This window comes from Neovison vison, chromosome 3, assembly GCF_020171115.1.
Source record: "Neovison vison isolate M4711 chromosome 3, ASM_NN_V1, whole genome shotgun sequence".
NCBI lineage: Eukaryota > Metazoa > Chordata > Mammalia > Carnivora > Mustelidae > Neogale > Neogale vison.
Window position 1 is genome coordinate 170,728,949 of NC_058093.1, and position 17,251 is coordinate 170,746,199.

The window sequence follows — 17,251 nt, forward strand, 5'->3', positions numbered from 1 at the left end:
GAGAAAAGATACACGACATGACCTCAAGCTTTTTTAATTTGTTGAGACTTGTTTTACGGCCTACCATGTGATCTATCTAGATAATGTTCCATGTGCACTCAAAAAGATGTGTATTCTGCTGCTTTACAATGGAATGTTCTGAATATATCCATTAAATCAATTTGGTCCAATGTCATTCCTTGTTGGTTTTCTGTCTGGATGATATATCCATTGATGTAAGTAAGTAGGGCAGAAAAGTCTCTTACTATTACTGCATTATTATCAATTGGTTCCTTAATGTTTGTTATTATCTGTTTTATGTATTTGAGTGCTTCCATGTTGGGTGCATAAATATTTATAATTAGTATATCATCTTACTGGACTGTCCCTTTATTATTATATAGTGTCCTTCTTTGTATCGTTATAGTCTATTTTGTCTGATATAAGTATTGTCTCCCAGGGTTTCTTTTGATATTCATTTGCATGATAGACAGATGTTTCTCTATCCCCTCATTTTTAATCTGCAGGTGTCTTTTGATTCGAAATGAGTCTCATGTAGGCAGCACATGGGTGGGTCCTGCTTCTTTATTCACTCTGTCACCCTATGTGTTCTGATTGGAGCATTAGTCCATTTACATTGAAAGTGATTATTGATAGTTTTATATTTATTGCCATTTTGTTACTTTTCTTGGGTCATTTCTACAGTTTTTCTCTGATCCTTTTTTCCTTGCTCTCTTTCATGGTTTGCTGACTTTCTTTGGTGACATACATGAATTCCTTTCTCTTTATTCTTCGCATATTTATTACTGGTTTTTAATTTGTCGTTACCATTAGGTTTGTATATAACATCCTCTGCATATAGTAGTTTACATGTAGCCAATGGTCCTTAAGTTTGAACCCATTCTTTCCTCCTCTCCCCTTCTCCACATTTCAGATTTATGGAATCATATTTTACATACTTTTATTTTGTGAATCCCTTGACTGACTTTTACAAATATATTTATTTTTCATACTCTCATTTATGGTCTTTCCTTTCTACTCAAAGAGCCTTCTTTAATATTTCTTGTAAATTATGAACTCCTTTAGTTTTTGTTTGTCTGAGAAACTCTCTCTCCTATTCTGAATGATAGCCTTGCAGGCTGCAGATTTTTCTCTTTTAGCACTTTGAATATATCATGCCACTTTCCGATGGCCTGCAAGGTTTCTGCTGAAAAACCCACTGCAAGCCTTATGGAATGTCTCATATGTAACTCCCTTCTTTTCTCTTGCTGCTTTTAAAATTCTCTCTTTATAACTATTTTTTTTCCCATTTTAATTACCATGTGTCTTGGTGTGGACCTCCTTGGGTTGATTTTATTGGCGGATCTCTATGCTTCCTGGATCTGGATATCTGTTTCCTTCCCCAGATTTGGGATTTTTTCAGCTATTGTTTTTCAGATAAATTTTCTGCCCTCTTTTCTGTTTCGTCTTCTGGGATCCCTACAATGCAAATGTTATTATGCTTGATGGAGTCACTGAGTTCCCTAGGTCTATCCTCACTTTGCATAATTCTCATTTCTCTCATTTGCTTAACTTGATTAATTTCCATTACTCTGTCTCCCAGACCATTAATTCATTCCTCTGCTTCCTCAAGTCTGCTATTTGTTCCATCTAGTGTATTTTTAATCTCATTTATTGTGTTCTTCATCCCTGATTGATTCTTTTTAATTTCTTCCATCTCTTTGTTAAAGGTCTCACTGATGTCTTCTACTCTTTTCTCAAGTCCTATGAGCATCTTTATGATCATTGCTTTGAATTCTCTATTCACCATATTACTTATATCCATTTTGCTTAGGTCTCTTCCTGTGTATTTTTGTCCTATTCTTTCATTTAGGACATATTCCTCTGTCCCTTCATTTCATCAAACTCTGTCTATTTCTGTGTATTAGGAAAGTCAGCTACTTCTCCTACACTTGAAAGTAATGGCCTTATGAAGAAGAGGTTCTGTACTGCCCTGCAGTGCAGTATCCCCCTTTCACCTGAACCTGGCACTTCAGGGTTATCTCCTATTTGTGATGCATGTGCCCTGTTTTTGTGGCTGTGTTGCTTTATTCTTCAGCCCAGGCATCTGCAATAAGGCTCTCTTTGCTGTTTTGGGCAGTGTTTGGTCCTGGTGGTGTTATTGGGCCAGTCTGGGACCACCCTGAGCTAGTTGAGTAAGACCAGGAATTTGCCAGAGATGCAATAGCACCAAATCCCTGTGTTGCCCCGTGAGAAGCTTCCACTGGTAAGCAGGGCCTGCAGTCACAGCAGGCCATTGCTGGGGCCTCCATCTCACTGATGTGTGTAGTTATCTTTCCCTCTCTCCAGGGTAAGAGTTATTCTGGAGTGTTGCTGGCCATCGTAGATGCTGCTTGCCTACTGCCAAGCCTATATCCTATAGGGGCTCTGGCCAAAAGTGTATTGGAGGGGGCAGAGCCCCCAAAGCACAGTGTGGAGCAGTGCTAGCAAGCCTTGCATGCCATGAGAGGGGCCCTGCGGCATCAGGACTAAAGCAGCCCATCTGGCTCCATGGAAGCCAAGTGTGGGGTGGGGGATACAGTGACAGTAAGCTTTGTGCTCCCCTGTCCTCTATAGGAGGAGCCCTGCAGCACTGGGATTGAGGCACATCCAAAGGGGTGGATCCTTGGAAACACAGTACAGGGTGGGTGTGGCAACCAGGTGGTGGGGCCAAAAAGCCTTTCATCCCCAGCTAATGCAAGAGGGGCCCTACCATGCCAGACTGAGGTGGGCTGTCCAGAGGGATGGACTGATGGAAACACAGCATGGCGGGGGGGCAGGGTGGGGGTAGCAATACTAGCAAGTTAGGTAGCCAGTCCCTCGGGGGCCTATGTGTTTACACTGGGGGCCAAGGGAGAAAAATGGCACCTGCCAATTTCTTTGTTCATGAAGGAGTTCCCCAGTGATTTCTGTCAGCCTCCTGGACAGGCTCTGAGATGAGTAAACCACTCTCCCTCCCATATGCCCTAGGCTCTTCTCAGACTGCTGCTTCTATGCTGCATCTCCACAGACTGTTGTGCTCTTTAAGGGCAGGGATTCAGTTTCCTCTTGCCCTTGGCACTCCCAGAACAGAACCTACTGATTTTTTTTTTTTTAAATTCCAGGCTTTAAGTCCTGCTGATTGTAAGAACTCACAAAATCCAACCCCTCTGGTTTTCAAAGCCAAATGTTAGAAGGGATTCAGATGTCCTTACCACACCCCCCCCCCACAACTGACAGTCCTGTGAGTCCATTTACCTTCCTGTTTCTGCCCTTCCTACCCTTTCCAGTGCGACCTTGTCTCTACACTTAGTTGTGGAGTTTATTCTGCCAGTCTTCAGTTTGCTTTCTGAGTTACTTATACTGCTGTTGGTCTTCTCTGGCTATATCTGTGCTCTGAGGTGAGGCTAGGGTCCTCCTACTCCACCATTTTCCTCAGCCTGCTGATTGATTTTCAAATGTTCAATCAACCTTGCTTTCCTGGGGTAAACCTTACTCATCTTAATATACTATCCTTATGCTATATGGCTTAAGGTCAGAATTTCCATGGGATATCATTTCTCTATAACCTGAAGAACTTCCTTTGCCATTTCTGGTAGTGCAAATATCTTGGGTAATGCATTCTCTCAGTTTGATTTTATCAGAAACATTTGTCCTTTTGCTTTCCTTGTCAAAGGCTATTTTTGCTAAATATAGAAATCTTGGTTAATAGTCTGTTCTTTCTTTTTATTTAGCACATTTAAGGTATTTTCTCCTGTCTTGTGGCCTCCGCAGTTTCTAATAAGTTCATAGTTTCTAATAAGTTCATAGTTCACAGTAGAGTTTTTCTCTACTTTCAAGATTTTCACTTTTTCTTTGACCCTGCTAGATTGACCCTGCTAGGCCCAGGCGTGGTTTTCCTTGTATTTATCTGGCTTGGGAGTTACTAAGTTTCTTGAATTCTAATCTACTGAAAAATTTGATAAATTTCTTGCCATTGTTGCTACCAACACCCCTGCTGCTTCTGCTTCTGCTTCTCTGGCTCCTCCTCCTCTTTCCTCCTTCACCTCCTTTTTTTGCCACATTCTCTCTCCTCTCTTCTGGGACCCCAATTACATGTATGTTAGGTCTTCTGCTATTGTCCCACAAGTTTGCAAGTTTCTGTTAATTTTTTTTAATCTTTTTCTTTTTTTTCTTAAGACTGGATAATTTCTGTTGATATATCTTCAAATTTACTGAATCTTTCTTCTATTACTTCCATTCTAATATTCCATCCATAATCTAACATAATGTATTTTGTACTAGAATTTTCATTAAGTCTTTTATAATTTCTAGTTTTCTCCTGATATTTCTTATATTTTCATTTATTGTGAACATATTTTTATTTATATTCTCAAGCAAAGTTATGATATCCTTAACTGCTTATTTCAACACCTAGGTAATTTTAGGATTGCCTCTATTGATTATCTTTTTTCTTGATAATGGGTCACAATTTTTAGTTCTTCAATTGTCAAAAAATTTTGGCTTATATCCTGGACATAATAAATGTTATGCTGTAGAGACATAATAAGTATTATGTTCTGTAATATTCTTCTAAAGAATATTGGATTTGTTTAATTTTATGACATAATTAACTTGACTTTACCCAAACTGAAAACTGTAACTCTGTGTGCTAATTTAAATTTCATATAAATTATTTTACCTTTGCCAATTGTGAGTAGATGGCTCAGGGGTCAGCAAGAAACTTGGAAAGATTTTATGCACAGAATTAGGGATTTTTTTTCTCTTTTGATTTCTTTTTTCCTGGACTCCCTAGTCACTCTCCAAAAGTTGTGGTTGTTCCATGCAAGGTCTAAACTCTTGTACTTCATGGCAGAAAGACCCTAGATTTTCTAGAGGAATCTTAGTTATACCACGAGGCACCAACTTTGGTCTGTCCTCTGGCTAAAAGTCAAAAACACATGTAGCTCACCCTACATTAATCCTTTTTGCCAAGCAGCAGCTTCCCTCCAGAACCTTCCTGTCCATATGTACTCCCCAGTGCCTTCAGATCATTGGTTGGGGGAAAGGGGACTTCCTGCTTTTTTGTTTTGTATTTTGTCTATAGTCTATAGTTATTATTTGTGGAAAGTTTGGATCCAGTTGGAGGTCCTAAGCCATAACAGAGGCAGAATTCTCTACTTATTCATGGATTATGAATATAATATAACAGTTAATTATGCAGAGATATACACTTAAAATGGCTACAATGGTAGATTTTATGTTATGTATATTTCACCACAATAAAAAAATTTAAGTTAACTAAACAAGGCACTTTAAGTTGGAAAAAAATGCAATGAACCTAAACAAATTTCAGTAATTTCCTAAGCAAAAAAAAAAAAAAAAAAGCTTTCACAGAGCCACTATGCAAAAAAGGACTATATTGATGCTTTTCAGGAACAGCAAGGTATAAAACAGAGTATCTCTGAGAGAAGGAAGAGGAGGAACAAGATATTTTAAAGATACATTGAAGTGGCTTACTCTTTCATCTGGAGAAAGGATTCTACCTACACATTCCAGCCCAGTGCTTCTGCAACTTAAACATGCCTATGAATCACCTGAGGATCTTAAAGAGCACAGTCTTAAGATCCTGGGATCTTTCATTTGTGCATGAAATCTGTCATTTGTAAGGAATTTATGACTTCTATTTTACCTGTAGTTTAATTACATGCATTGACAAATGATACAAAATGGAGTGGAAGAAAGGTGGAAGATGGTGGGTCTCTAAGAATTTGAAGCTATTCCATATAAATGGGCATCTCCTGAAAAGAGCTTTTCAATGGTGCTTCCATATAAATGGGCAACTCTTGAAAAGAGCACCTTTTTAATGGTAACATTAACAAAACATCACTCTGAGGGCACACAACCAAAGTCATGAGCGTTACATCTTCCTCTATCATACATTCTTCCTCTATCATACATTCCTCTTGACTAATTTCTAGTGAACCTAACTGTTCTACAGAAGGGATGAAAAATCAGTGTTTCTTACTAAATGTCAATGGCAGACTTCATTAATTGATCATGATGTACCTCCTCATGGAGTCTAGATTCAGAATCTGTCTGAAAACAGGATTTAGGATCAGCACCAAAGTTGACACTTATTTGCCCTACTATCTTAGACCCTTTTACTACAAGATAAATAGCAACCTGAGTGACAGTGAGGGACTCTCCTCCCTATTTAGGCAAAGACCTAAATGAAGAAGCTAATCAAACAAAATCTAGACAAAGATGTCTCAGTCCATTTTTATACCCAGCTAACAAGGACTTTTGTGTACAAAAGTAGAGAAATATTTACAGAAATACTCTCAATTGCATATCACTTTATTAACATCTCCCTGGGAGCTTGGCTTAATGAATGCTCTTTTCCATACAATGACATATTCACTTTGACCTAAATAGTGACTCACCTGACAATTAATGCAGACCCCTCCACCTGCATAGATGCCGTGGATATTCAAGCTGGCCTGCTGCCTCTCAACATCTGGGTCATAGTAACAGTCAAGGGCATGACCGTGGCAGTTGCATGCTGAAAAAGGCATTCTAAGTTAATATTCCATCATTACTATGAGACATTTTGCAAATTCCCCCAGAGAGTATTACCATTCATTGTGCCACTTTATTAAGTGTATTGTGGAACACCATATTCTCAGTGGAAAATTTTAGGGATTTTTACACAAAGATTCATCTATAATAATATGTGATTAACAACTTCTTTCATCTGATAATAAATGGGAGAGGTTTCTCTTTAAATACATATCTATAATTACAACATATATGTGTGTGTGTATTTCTTTTTCTTTTTTTTTTTTAAAGATTTTTATTTATTTGATAGACAGAGAGAGATCACAAGTAGGCAGAGAGGCGGGCAGAGAGAGAGGGGGAAGCAGGCTCCCCACTGAGCAGAGAGCCCGATGTGGGGCTCTATCCTAGGACCTTGAGATCATGACCTGAGCTGAAGGCAGAGGCTTAAACCACTGAGCCACCCAGGCGCCCCTATTTCTTTTCTTTTTAACAGCAAATTAAGATATACCAAAATCCCCATTAGACTTCATGCGCAATGAGAATATTACTTCTACTGTTATTACTATTATTAACAAGAATAATTGAGCTCTTGGTACACTGTGAAAAGTGTTTTCTGTGCATTATCTCATTGAATCCATGTAACAAGTCTCTAACATAGGTACTATTATTCCCCAGAGCCCAAATGGGGAGACTGAGGCTTCGAGAGGTTAAAGCATGTCTCTAGTAAGAAAGGCAGAATCCTGACTTATATTTAACTCCAAAACCAATTCTCTCAGCTAACACTCCAAGTTTTGTTTTTGTTTTTGTTTTTGTTTTTATCTCAGCTCTATTTACAATAGCGATAAACTGGAAATAATCAGGGGCCTGGGTGGCTCAGTTGGTTGGGCTCAGGTCATGATCCCAGAGCCCTAGGATCGAGTCCCACATTGGGCTCCCTGCTCAGCGGGGAATCTGTTCCTCCCTCTGACCCTCCCCGCCATGCTTTCTCTCTCTCAGATAAATAAATAAAATCTTTTTAAAAACCTGGAAATAATCCCAATGTCTGATACTAGAGAAATGGTAAGCAAACAACAGCATCTTTGCTTGACTGTCAGTTCTATGAAGGCAGGAGGAGCTTGTGTCTTGTTTGCAGTAGAACCCAGTCCCCAGCACATAGTGAACACTCAGCAAACACTTGCTGGATACCCTTGATTCCACAGAATGACTACACCATGCCATCAAAAAGGATGCTAAAGGGGTTTTAATAAAATGGGAAAATATCTAAAATATCAAGTGAAAAAGAACAGGATATAAAATTGTATAAATAATTGCACAAGTAATTATGTAAATAATCTAATATATATTAAATAATAATATTAGAGTATACAAGAAGAAAACACTAAAATGCCTAACAAAATATTAGTGGTTCTCTTTGGATAACAAAATTACTGGTGGTTCTACTTTTTCTAAAGAATTTTTTTATTTTTACATATTTTATTTATTTGACAGACAGAGATCACAAGTAGCCAGAGAGGCAGGCAGAGAGAGAGGAGGAAGCAGGCTCCCTGATGAGCAGAGAGCCCCATGTGAGGCTCAATCCCAGGACCCTGGGATCATGACCTGAGCCAAAGGCAGAGGTTTTAACCCACTGAGCCACCCAGGCACCACTCTACTTTTTTAAAATAATGTCCAAGTTATCTACAAACAAGGCATAATAATTAAACATTTGAAAATAAAATTTAAAAGCCATCTAAGATTTTCATCATTACCAAGATGAAAAAGATCTAACATGAGTAAAATTCTTATTCTCTTTTAGAGAGAACATATATTCATTGCATTCCATGCAGATCAAAATTTCCAGATCTTTCTAGTAATTTGTATGTTTTATAATCAAATTCCCAGATAAATCTATTAGGCAAGAAGAGTGAGTTAGAATTTCAATTTGCTCTTTTTGTAACAGGCTGAGCACCTTCCTATTTTCATTTCTCCAGTGTGGTGTCATGATTTTAAAAAATTCAAGGCATTTATATTAACTACATTGGTTATTTCTCAAGAAACACATTCATTTTTTAAATTGTGCTAATTCAAATGGAATTGAGAAAGCACTTAACAAATGCATCTTAATGGGTCTGATTACCATATGCTGGGTTTTTTTTGTCATTTGTAATCACTTTGACAAGTGCAAAAAGCTTAATGCTAATGAAAGGTAATTTTTAAAATTTTCCTATGTGCTGGAGTTAAACATGTCAGTCACTGAAAATTTCCACTAACCTGGAAAACTAACCAAATTGCTAATGTTGGAGTTCATGTGATAACACTCATTCAATCAAAATAGCCTAAACGGGTACTCAAAAGCACTGGAAAAATAATTCCTGATTATTACCTTTCCTTCTTTCTGGTCCCATTCTACTGGGGGAGGGATGGGGAAGTCCCTGAGAAAGAACCTTTTAGCTATGACTATAAAGTGAGAACAGTCAAACAGCCAACACCCCTGGACCTAGAGATATACCTGACCATTCAGCTCGGGCAACATCAACACCTTGAGACAGTGTCAGAATCTAAGCGCCCTTGGAACTCCTCAGTAAAAATCCTTTTGAGTGTTTGCTAGTCACAGAAATCATATCAGTCTCATCTCTGAGTTACAAAACCATTTGGTCAACAAGTGTTAAACAGAGATTCCTTCTTATGTCACCTAGTTCAACAAATGTGCATCCAAATAATATTTTGGTTGTTTAAAGAAAGTAAATCCCTCTCCAAATTATTTGGAAAAAATAGGCTGCAGTCTCCAAAGCCAATAACTAAAACAAAAGTATTTTCAGCAACTGGAGTAAATATGTGGCTTCCTAAGAAGATTTCCTTGTAAAAATGGGAAAGTTTTACAAGGGAATCTTCAGTTAGATCTCTTAGGGCTTATCCGTTTAAAAATAACAGTCTTCTTATTTTATATTACACCATAATTAAAAGCGGCCTCTCACCTTTGTTCCTTCTTTCTCGGGTCCCCTCTACCCTACAGCCAACTCAATCCCACTGCAGTATCCCCTCCCCACCCCCCACATCAATGCTTCCAGCTCTCTCTTCAGACACGGATCTCAAAACCTTCTCCGCGCCTCCCTCCTCACAAGAGTTAGGATTCTGATCCAGTATCACCTCGTAATAAATGGTAAGGGTTTACAATTTAATAGTGGCTACATGATATTTTAGACTACTAAAAAGAGGCCAGCATTAAGTGAATGCTTAATACATTAGTGATTATTACTGCTGTTATTTTTGTTCTTCTATTTGTAGCTGAAATTTAGAATGGGGCCCTTTTACCTCCAGGCTGTGAGTTTTTCTTTACAATAGACACACCTGAGTCCCTAACAGGACCCCACCCCCTCCCTCCTGGTCAGGGAGAATGGAGGGGAAGCGTGGGCGGGGCCTCAGTGGCAGGCGCTCCTCCCCCAGCGCTCACCTTCGCACTCATTGCTCTGCTCCCACGTGGCGGGTCGCCAGCGCCTCTGGTTGTACCCGGCACAACAGCGGTCACACGTCTTCCCACAGGTATGGTGCTGGCACTCACACTGAAACCTGGGCATGTGGCCAAGCACATCTCAGTTATTCAAAAGTTTTGATTAAGATCATTTGTTCCTGGGTGAGACACTGACAGTCAAAGGCACCATTCATGGAGCAATTATGAGAACAAAGCACTTTGCATACATTATTAGTCCAAGTCTCCCTCTCATCCTGCTTAGTGTCTCTATTGTGTAGATGCTGACATTGAAATTCCAAGACACAAAAACATCTGCCAAAGGCAGGTGTTGGTAAGTGGAGAGCCAGACTTCAAACCTAAGTTTGTCTTGACTCCAGAGTTCCAGAGTTCCAGATCTTTATTCTCTACCACCTTCCATAACAGGAAAATGAACACAGGAGCAAGCAAGTGCTGAGTTTACTGGGAAGTGCTGGGTATCACGTCTTCATGAAGATCTGGAGCAGTCCTGTGAGGAAGGTCTGCTCAGGTCTCTTGCTCTCAGCCTGGGGTCATGCACAGATTCACCAAACCCGAGAGCCAGTTCCTAACAAGATCTCAGAGCACCCTGCTCCAGGACGCTGCCCCAGCTCCAACAAACAGTTCCTTGCAAGGCCAAAACCAGATTATTCAGCTAGGCAGAGAGGGAACAATACAAAAATCTACCTGCAATTATACATCTGCACTAAAGCCATTCCAGGTTAAAATGAAACCGTTGCCATGACACTGGGTTAGAACCCCCAAGTGCTGAGCTCTCACTTATCTGTGCTTTTTTAAAAGAGGATTCAAAACAGTTGTCTAAGGCTGTGTCGGTGGTGATTTGATCAACTCTTCTAAGGGGGATTGGGAGGATGGCATATATTCAGTTACACTCCAAAGGGAAGGTGTCACGTCTCCCAGCTCAGCTGCCTGTTAAGGCAAACAGACACAGATTTTACTGAGAGCACAGAACAGCTGCCATCCAAATGGACTTTGGTCAGAGAGACTACTTCAGCTTGTTGCCAACAAAGCATATGCATAAACTGAACTGAAATAATTATTTAGGGAATTTGCTTGAAGAACATAGGGTCTAGCTACTCTCACAGAATGATTAAAATTGAAGGCAGAAAAAGAAAGATGGGTACCAGTTTGAATTATACTGGTATCACCCACAAATAATTGCTTTTTCTGATTCGTTCTCAGTCTAGGCTGATAGTTGAAACAGAAAACTCATCCTTGGGATGCTTGGGTGGCTCAGTTGGTTAAGCTTCTGCCTTCGGCTTGGGTCATGATTCTAGGGTCCTGGGATCAAGCCCCGCATCGGGCTCACTGCTCAGTGGAGAGCCTGATTCTCTCTCTCCCTCTGCCTGCCACTCTGCTTACTTGGGCTCTCTATCTCTCTGTCAAATAAATAAATAAAATCTTTAAAGAAAGAAAAGAAAACTCATCCTTGCCTCTGCTGTAAGGATGTTATTGAAGAAGTTGCTGACTAGAGAATCCACTTCCTGGTGATCACCTCACAGCACTCCCAGAGAAATTTCTTACCTGATCCTAGTGTCAACAGTCATGCTCCTAAACAACTGATCACTTTTGAGATTATGAGTATGGTGAAATAAGAAAGTAGGCAGGTTTCCCCTTTTGAGTTCACTGCTAGGAAGCTCAGAATTAAATCTGTGATCCATCCATGTTTCCATGAACCAAGTCATCACGGTAGACATGCTTAATTCAAGCCCTCTTCTGCATCTTCATGGGTTCTACTTGATTAGCAACTGAATTTTCTGATTGCCAGGCTTTGCTCCCTCCATTAAGTCACTGCATCCCCTTAAGTATAAGATTTTTTTCCTTTGACCTTGGCCCAACAACTTCTTGCTAGACATGGCTCCAAAGGCAAGAGAAACAAAAGCAAAAATGAACTATTGGGACCTCATCAAAATAAAAAGATTTTGCATAGCAAAGGAAATAGTCCACAAAACTAAAAGGCAACCTACAGAATGGGAAAAGATATTTGCAAATATCTTATCAGATAAAGGGCTGGTATCCATAACCAATAAAGAATTTATCAAACTCAACACCCAAAAAACCAAAACAATCCCATTCTGAAATGAGCAGAAGACAAGAACAGACATTTCTCCAAAGAAGATATATAAATGGCCAACAGACACTTGAAAAGATGCTCAACATCACTTGGCATCAGGGAAATACAAATCAAAACCACAATAAGATACCACCTCACACCTGTCAGAATGGCTAAAATTAACAAGACAGGAAATAACAGATGTTGGTGAGGATGTGGAGAAAGAAGAACCCTCCTACACTGTTGGTGGGAATGCAAGCTGGTGCAGCCACTCTGGACAACAGTATGGAGGTCCCTCAAAAAGTTGGAAATAGAGCTACCTGTAACCCAGCAATTGTACTACTTAGTATTTATCCAAAGGATATGAACACAGTGAATCAAAGGGGTACCTGCACCCCAATATTTATATCAGCGTTGTCCACAATAGCCTAAATATAGAAAGAGCCCAGACATCCATCGACAGATGAATGGATAAAGAAGATGTGGTATATGTATATGCAATGGAATATTACTCAGCCATCACAAAGAATGAAATCTTGCCATTTGCAATGAGGTGGGTGGAGCTGAGGGTATTATGCTAGGTGAAATAAGTCAGTCAGAGAAAGACAAATACCATATGATTCACTCATGTGTAGAATTTAAGAAACCAAAACAGATGAGCAGAGGAAGGGAAGAAAAAAAAGAAGATGAAAATTGAGAGGGAGGCAAACCATAAGAAGCACTGAACTCTAGCAAACACACTGAGCGCTGCTAGAGCAGAGAGGGATGGGGAGAAGGGATAATTGGGTGATGGGCATTAAGGCGGCACTTGATGTAATGAGGATGGGGTGTTATATGCAACTGATGAGTCACGAAATTCTACCTTTGAAACAAATTTTTTAAAAATTTTAAGATTTTTTTTTCCTACTCGTGGGTGTGGATTTCCTTAGCATTTGCATGAATAAACCTGTTGGGCAGAAGCGAACCAGCAAGCTGTGGGAGGCAAGGCTGTTGTGTTGGTGTAAACTGAGACAAGAGGAGACAGTTTCTAAACTGAGACAAGAGGAGAGTAGAGTTTCTCTACTCACTGTGGTTTCTCACTCTGTACCACCCAGTATGGAACCCCTCCAGGTCTGCCAAGATCAACAGGGAATGCCAGGCCTGCTATGCAGGAAGCTCAGACCTTCTCCAATGACTTCAACTTCTCTCCCACATGGTGCCATTTTGTCTCAGGCTAAGGGACATTAGACGGACCTCTTTTGCCCCGTCTCTCTCCAGCTCAGGACTTCTCTGATCTTAAGGCCCTGCCCTCCAGGAGATGACAGATTAATCATGAATAAACTAGTGCTTCCAGTTAAAGGCTAGTCTGCTGTTGGATTCATGATGCTATCCCAGCATGGCCCGACCCCCCGAAGGAGGGCTGATGACATTAGGGACTGCTGCTGGTCGGGGACTGGGCTCCACACTATGTAAGTTGGTAGCTGGCCCCTGTGCCTGAACGTGAGGCCCAATAATGTACAAACCTCATCCGGTTAACAGTAAAACATCTCCCATCGATGCTGCACTTGGGGAATCATAGACTCTAAACAAGACATTGAGAGATTACTGCTGTATCTCTCACCCAGTCATCTCCAGCCACAAGAGGTCCCTCTTGTGTTGATCACACGAGTGTATACGGTTGCTGAACACTTACTAGTTAATATCAGTGCATCTTATTGTATGTAAAATAGACCTCAATAAAAAACAAAAATAGGTACACCCGGGGCACCTGGGTGGCTCAGTGGGTTAAGCTGCTGCCTTCGGCTCAGGTCATGATCTCAGGGTCCTGGGATCGAGTCCCACATCGGGCTTTCTGCTCAGCAGAAAGCCTGCTTCCCTCTATCTCTCTCTCTGCCTGCCTCTCTGTCTACTTGTGATCTCTCTCTGTCAAATAAATAAATAAAATCTTTAAAAAAAAAAAAAAGAAGAGTAAGCTACTTTCTGAATATAATTAAAAACAAAAATAGGTACACCCAGTGTTCATAGCAGCATCCTTCACTATAACCAAAAGGTGACAGGAACCTAAAAGTCCATCCACCAATGAATGGATAAGCAATATGGTATATACATAATAAAATATTACTCAGCCTTAAAAAAGGAGATTCTAACACATGCTACAATGTAGATGAACCTTGAGAACATTATGTTAAATGAAAGAAACCAGTTGACAAAGACAAATATCATGTGTTTCCACTTCTATGAAACACCTAGAGTAGTCAAATTGAGAGAGAAAAGAGATGGTGGTTGCCAGGAGCTGGGAAAGGAAAAGAGTGGGGAGCTGCTGTTCAACCGGACTAGAGTTTTAATTTTGCAAGATGAAATGAGTTCTGGAGAGAGTTTGCACAACAATAAGAATGTACTTAACCCTACTGAATTTAAACCACTACCACTTAAAAATGGCTAACTTAGTAAACTTTATATCATGTGCATTTTACCACAATGAAAAAAAATATTGAAAATGTATACCCTTTGGTTTTATTAGACCAGGGATGACAAACAAGTCCCCCCCCCTCTTGCCAAATCTAATCAATTACTTCTGGTTGCCAGGGGCACAGTCTGGGGATGGGGGGCAGGGAGGATCTGGTGGCTGTATCCTAGATCATCCACTGAGCACTGATTGATTAGCCATGCCTGCTCCAGGCTGGATGGAGCATGTAGAACCAAGGGCAGGGCCAGAGGAGGGGAGATACATACATGCTGTTTATTTGTTGACAGTGAAACATTTCTAGTGAGGGCAAGAACTTAGAGATATTTAATGGGATGAAAACCTCTACTAAAACAATGAGACTTATTCACAGCAAGGCTAAAAAATGTGTACAATGTACTTACAATTTTTCAGGATTGTTTGCGTTGCAGTCTTGGGCATGGCCATTGCAAACACACCTCCCACCGATGCTGATATCTTTTATGCTGTAATAATACTATGTAACAGAAGATGGAAATGTTAGTTTTACTGAAGAGCAACAAACTCTGCTTTACTAACCTGTAATGCACGTCTGTACTGACCCTCTTCCCTTTCATCCTGTATTCTTGGGCATAACTTAACACATTTGGATGCAACTTCTCTTACAAAGTAAATGCATTCCTTAATCAAATGTAATCTCATACTACCAAGCTTGTGCATTTTTAAAAGTCAAATGCTTTAAATGCATGGAAGGAAATTGCTTGGAAAACAGGCAAGCCCTATAGTCTTTGGAAAAGGGTTAAGTGGTCCCCAGATTACTTTTTTTTTATTTTTAATTTTTTATAAACATATAATATATTTTTATCCCCAGGGGTACAGGTCTGTGAATCGCCAGGTTTACACACTTCACAGAACTCACCATAGCACATACCCTCCCCAATGTCCATAACCCCACCCCCCTTCTCCCAACCCCCCTCCCCCCAGCAACCCTCAGTTTGTTTTGTGAGATTAAGAGTCACTTATGGTTTGCCTCCCTCCCAATCTCATCTTCTTTCATTTATTCTTCTCCTACCCCCTTAACCCCCCATGTTGCATCTCCACTTCCTCATATCAGGGAGATGATATGATAGTTGTCTTTCTCCGATTGACTTATTTCGCTAAGCATGATACCCTCTAGTTCCATCCATGTTGTCGCAAATGGCAAGATTTCGTTTCTTTTGATGGCTGCATAGTATTCCATTGTGTATATATACCACATCTTCTTGATCCATTCATCTGTTGATGGACATCTAGGTTCTTTCCATAGTTTGGCTATTGTAGACATTGCTGCTATAAACATTCGGGTGCACGTGCCCCTTCAGATCACTACGTTTGTATCTTTAGGGTAAATAACCCGTAGTGCAATTGCTGGGTCATAGAGTAGTTCTATTTTCAACATTTTGAGGAACTTCCATGCTGTTTTCCAGAGTGGTTGCACCAGCTTGCATTCCCACCAACAGTGTAGGAGGGTTCCCCTTTCTCCGCATCCTCGCCAGCACCAGATTACTTTTTTAAATGTAAATCTGGGTTCCATAAATCCAAAAATAATTTTTTTTTACCAAAACTAATTTTTAAAATCAAATTTTGCACCTACTACAGGCAGGCTCCAGGAAGGGAAAAATATTTACAATGAGGGAGCAGATACAAGGCTGACACTGGCAGGGCTCACCAGCAGTTGTAGAAGCCTTGCTAGCTCAAGGTTAATAAGACAAAAGGCAGAGTGCAAGTTCCAAAGGGCCAGACAGAGCAAGCTTCAAACTCAGCTGAGGAACAGTCCCTACACCAGCCACAGCTCTGGGAAACCATGTCATCAGCAGGCACATCTCCAGACCATCAGAGCCCTGCCTGCTAGCAACAATAGGTGGCAGTGTCCACCAGCTCCCTTACTTCCCAGACCTGGCAAATGCGCAGAACCCAGAGAGAAATCTGGAGGGCACAGAAGGTTCTTTCTCGTGAGGTCATGCTACCAATGAGAAGAACACCTGTCAGTGAGGAGGTCTTTGACCTCACAAGGCAAAAGGTTTTTATATCTTTTAGTTGTTGCTGCTGCTGCAATCTGTCACCTTAAAGCACTCTGTTCACTCAATGTAAGGGTTCTGTTCTGATTTCCACACTAAGAACTGTTAGAGTCTAAGCGTCCTGGCAACATCTTATTTAGTCTGAAGACACTAAAAACCCCTCTTGTTAAAGAAATTATTTATTTATTTATTTGAGAGAGAAAAAAAGAGCTTGCACAGGCAGAGGGGAGAGGGAAAAGCAGATTCCCCACTGAGCAGGAAGCCTTATGCAGGGCTCTATCCCAGGACCCTGGGATCATGACCTGGGCCAAAGGCAGACACTTAACTGACTGAGCCACCCAGGCACCCAACAAACCCTCTTGTTAATAGGGATAAATTCAGTATTAGAGGACTTTGTATGTCAAGTTAACACAAAAGCTCTCATGCTAATCACCATAGAATTTTCTCTCTGTGCATGTGTTAAGGGCAGCAGCAGCAAGAGAGAGAAGCACCCACACTTCATCCCAAAGCACAATGAGGGTGTGACAGGATAGCTGGTATGCTGTTTCTTCACTTAAAGAAACAACCTAGATTGGGATGAGGGGTCTCCAGATTATATGTGAGATGAGCCCCATAAAAACTTACTTTACAGAGAAGACAACGTCCACCTAAATGGAAAATATACATACAAATACAAATCTTATAACCCCCCCCCCAGA

The 17,251-nt window shown here is 40.4% G+C and overlaps 1 protein-coding gene across 1 annotated transcript in view; it reads right to left on the reverse strand.

The window, feature by feature from the left end:
- Positions 1 to 17,251, reverse strand: part of LAMA3 (laminin subunit alpha 3) — a 263,197-nt gene that overhangs the window by 177,959 nt on the left and 67,987 nt on the right. Inside the window, exons 6-8 of the mRNA XM_044243267.1 lie at positions 14,922 to 15,013; positions 9,968 to 10,083; positions 6,423 to 6,541 (exon numbers count right to left, since the gene is read on the reverse strand). Of these exons, the coding sequence (XP_044099202.1) occupies positions 6,423 to 6,541; positions 9,968 to 10,083; positions 14,922 to 15,013 (327 nt within the window). The remainder of the gene's footprint in view (positions 1 to 6,422; positions 6,542 to 9,967; positions 10,084 to 14,921; positions 15,014 to 17,251) is intronic.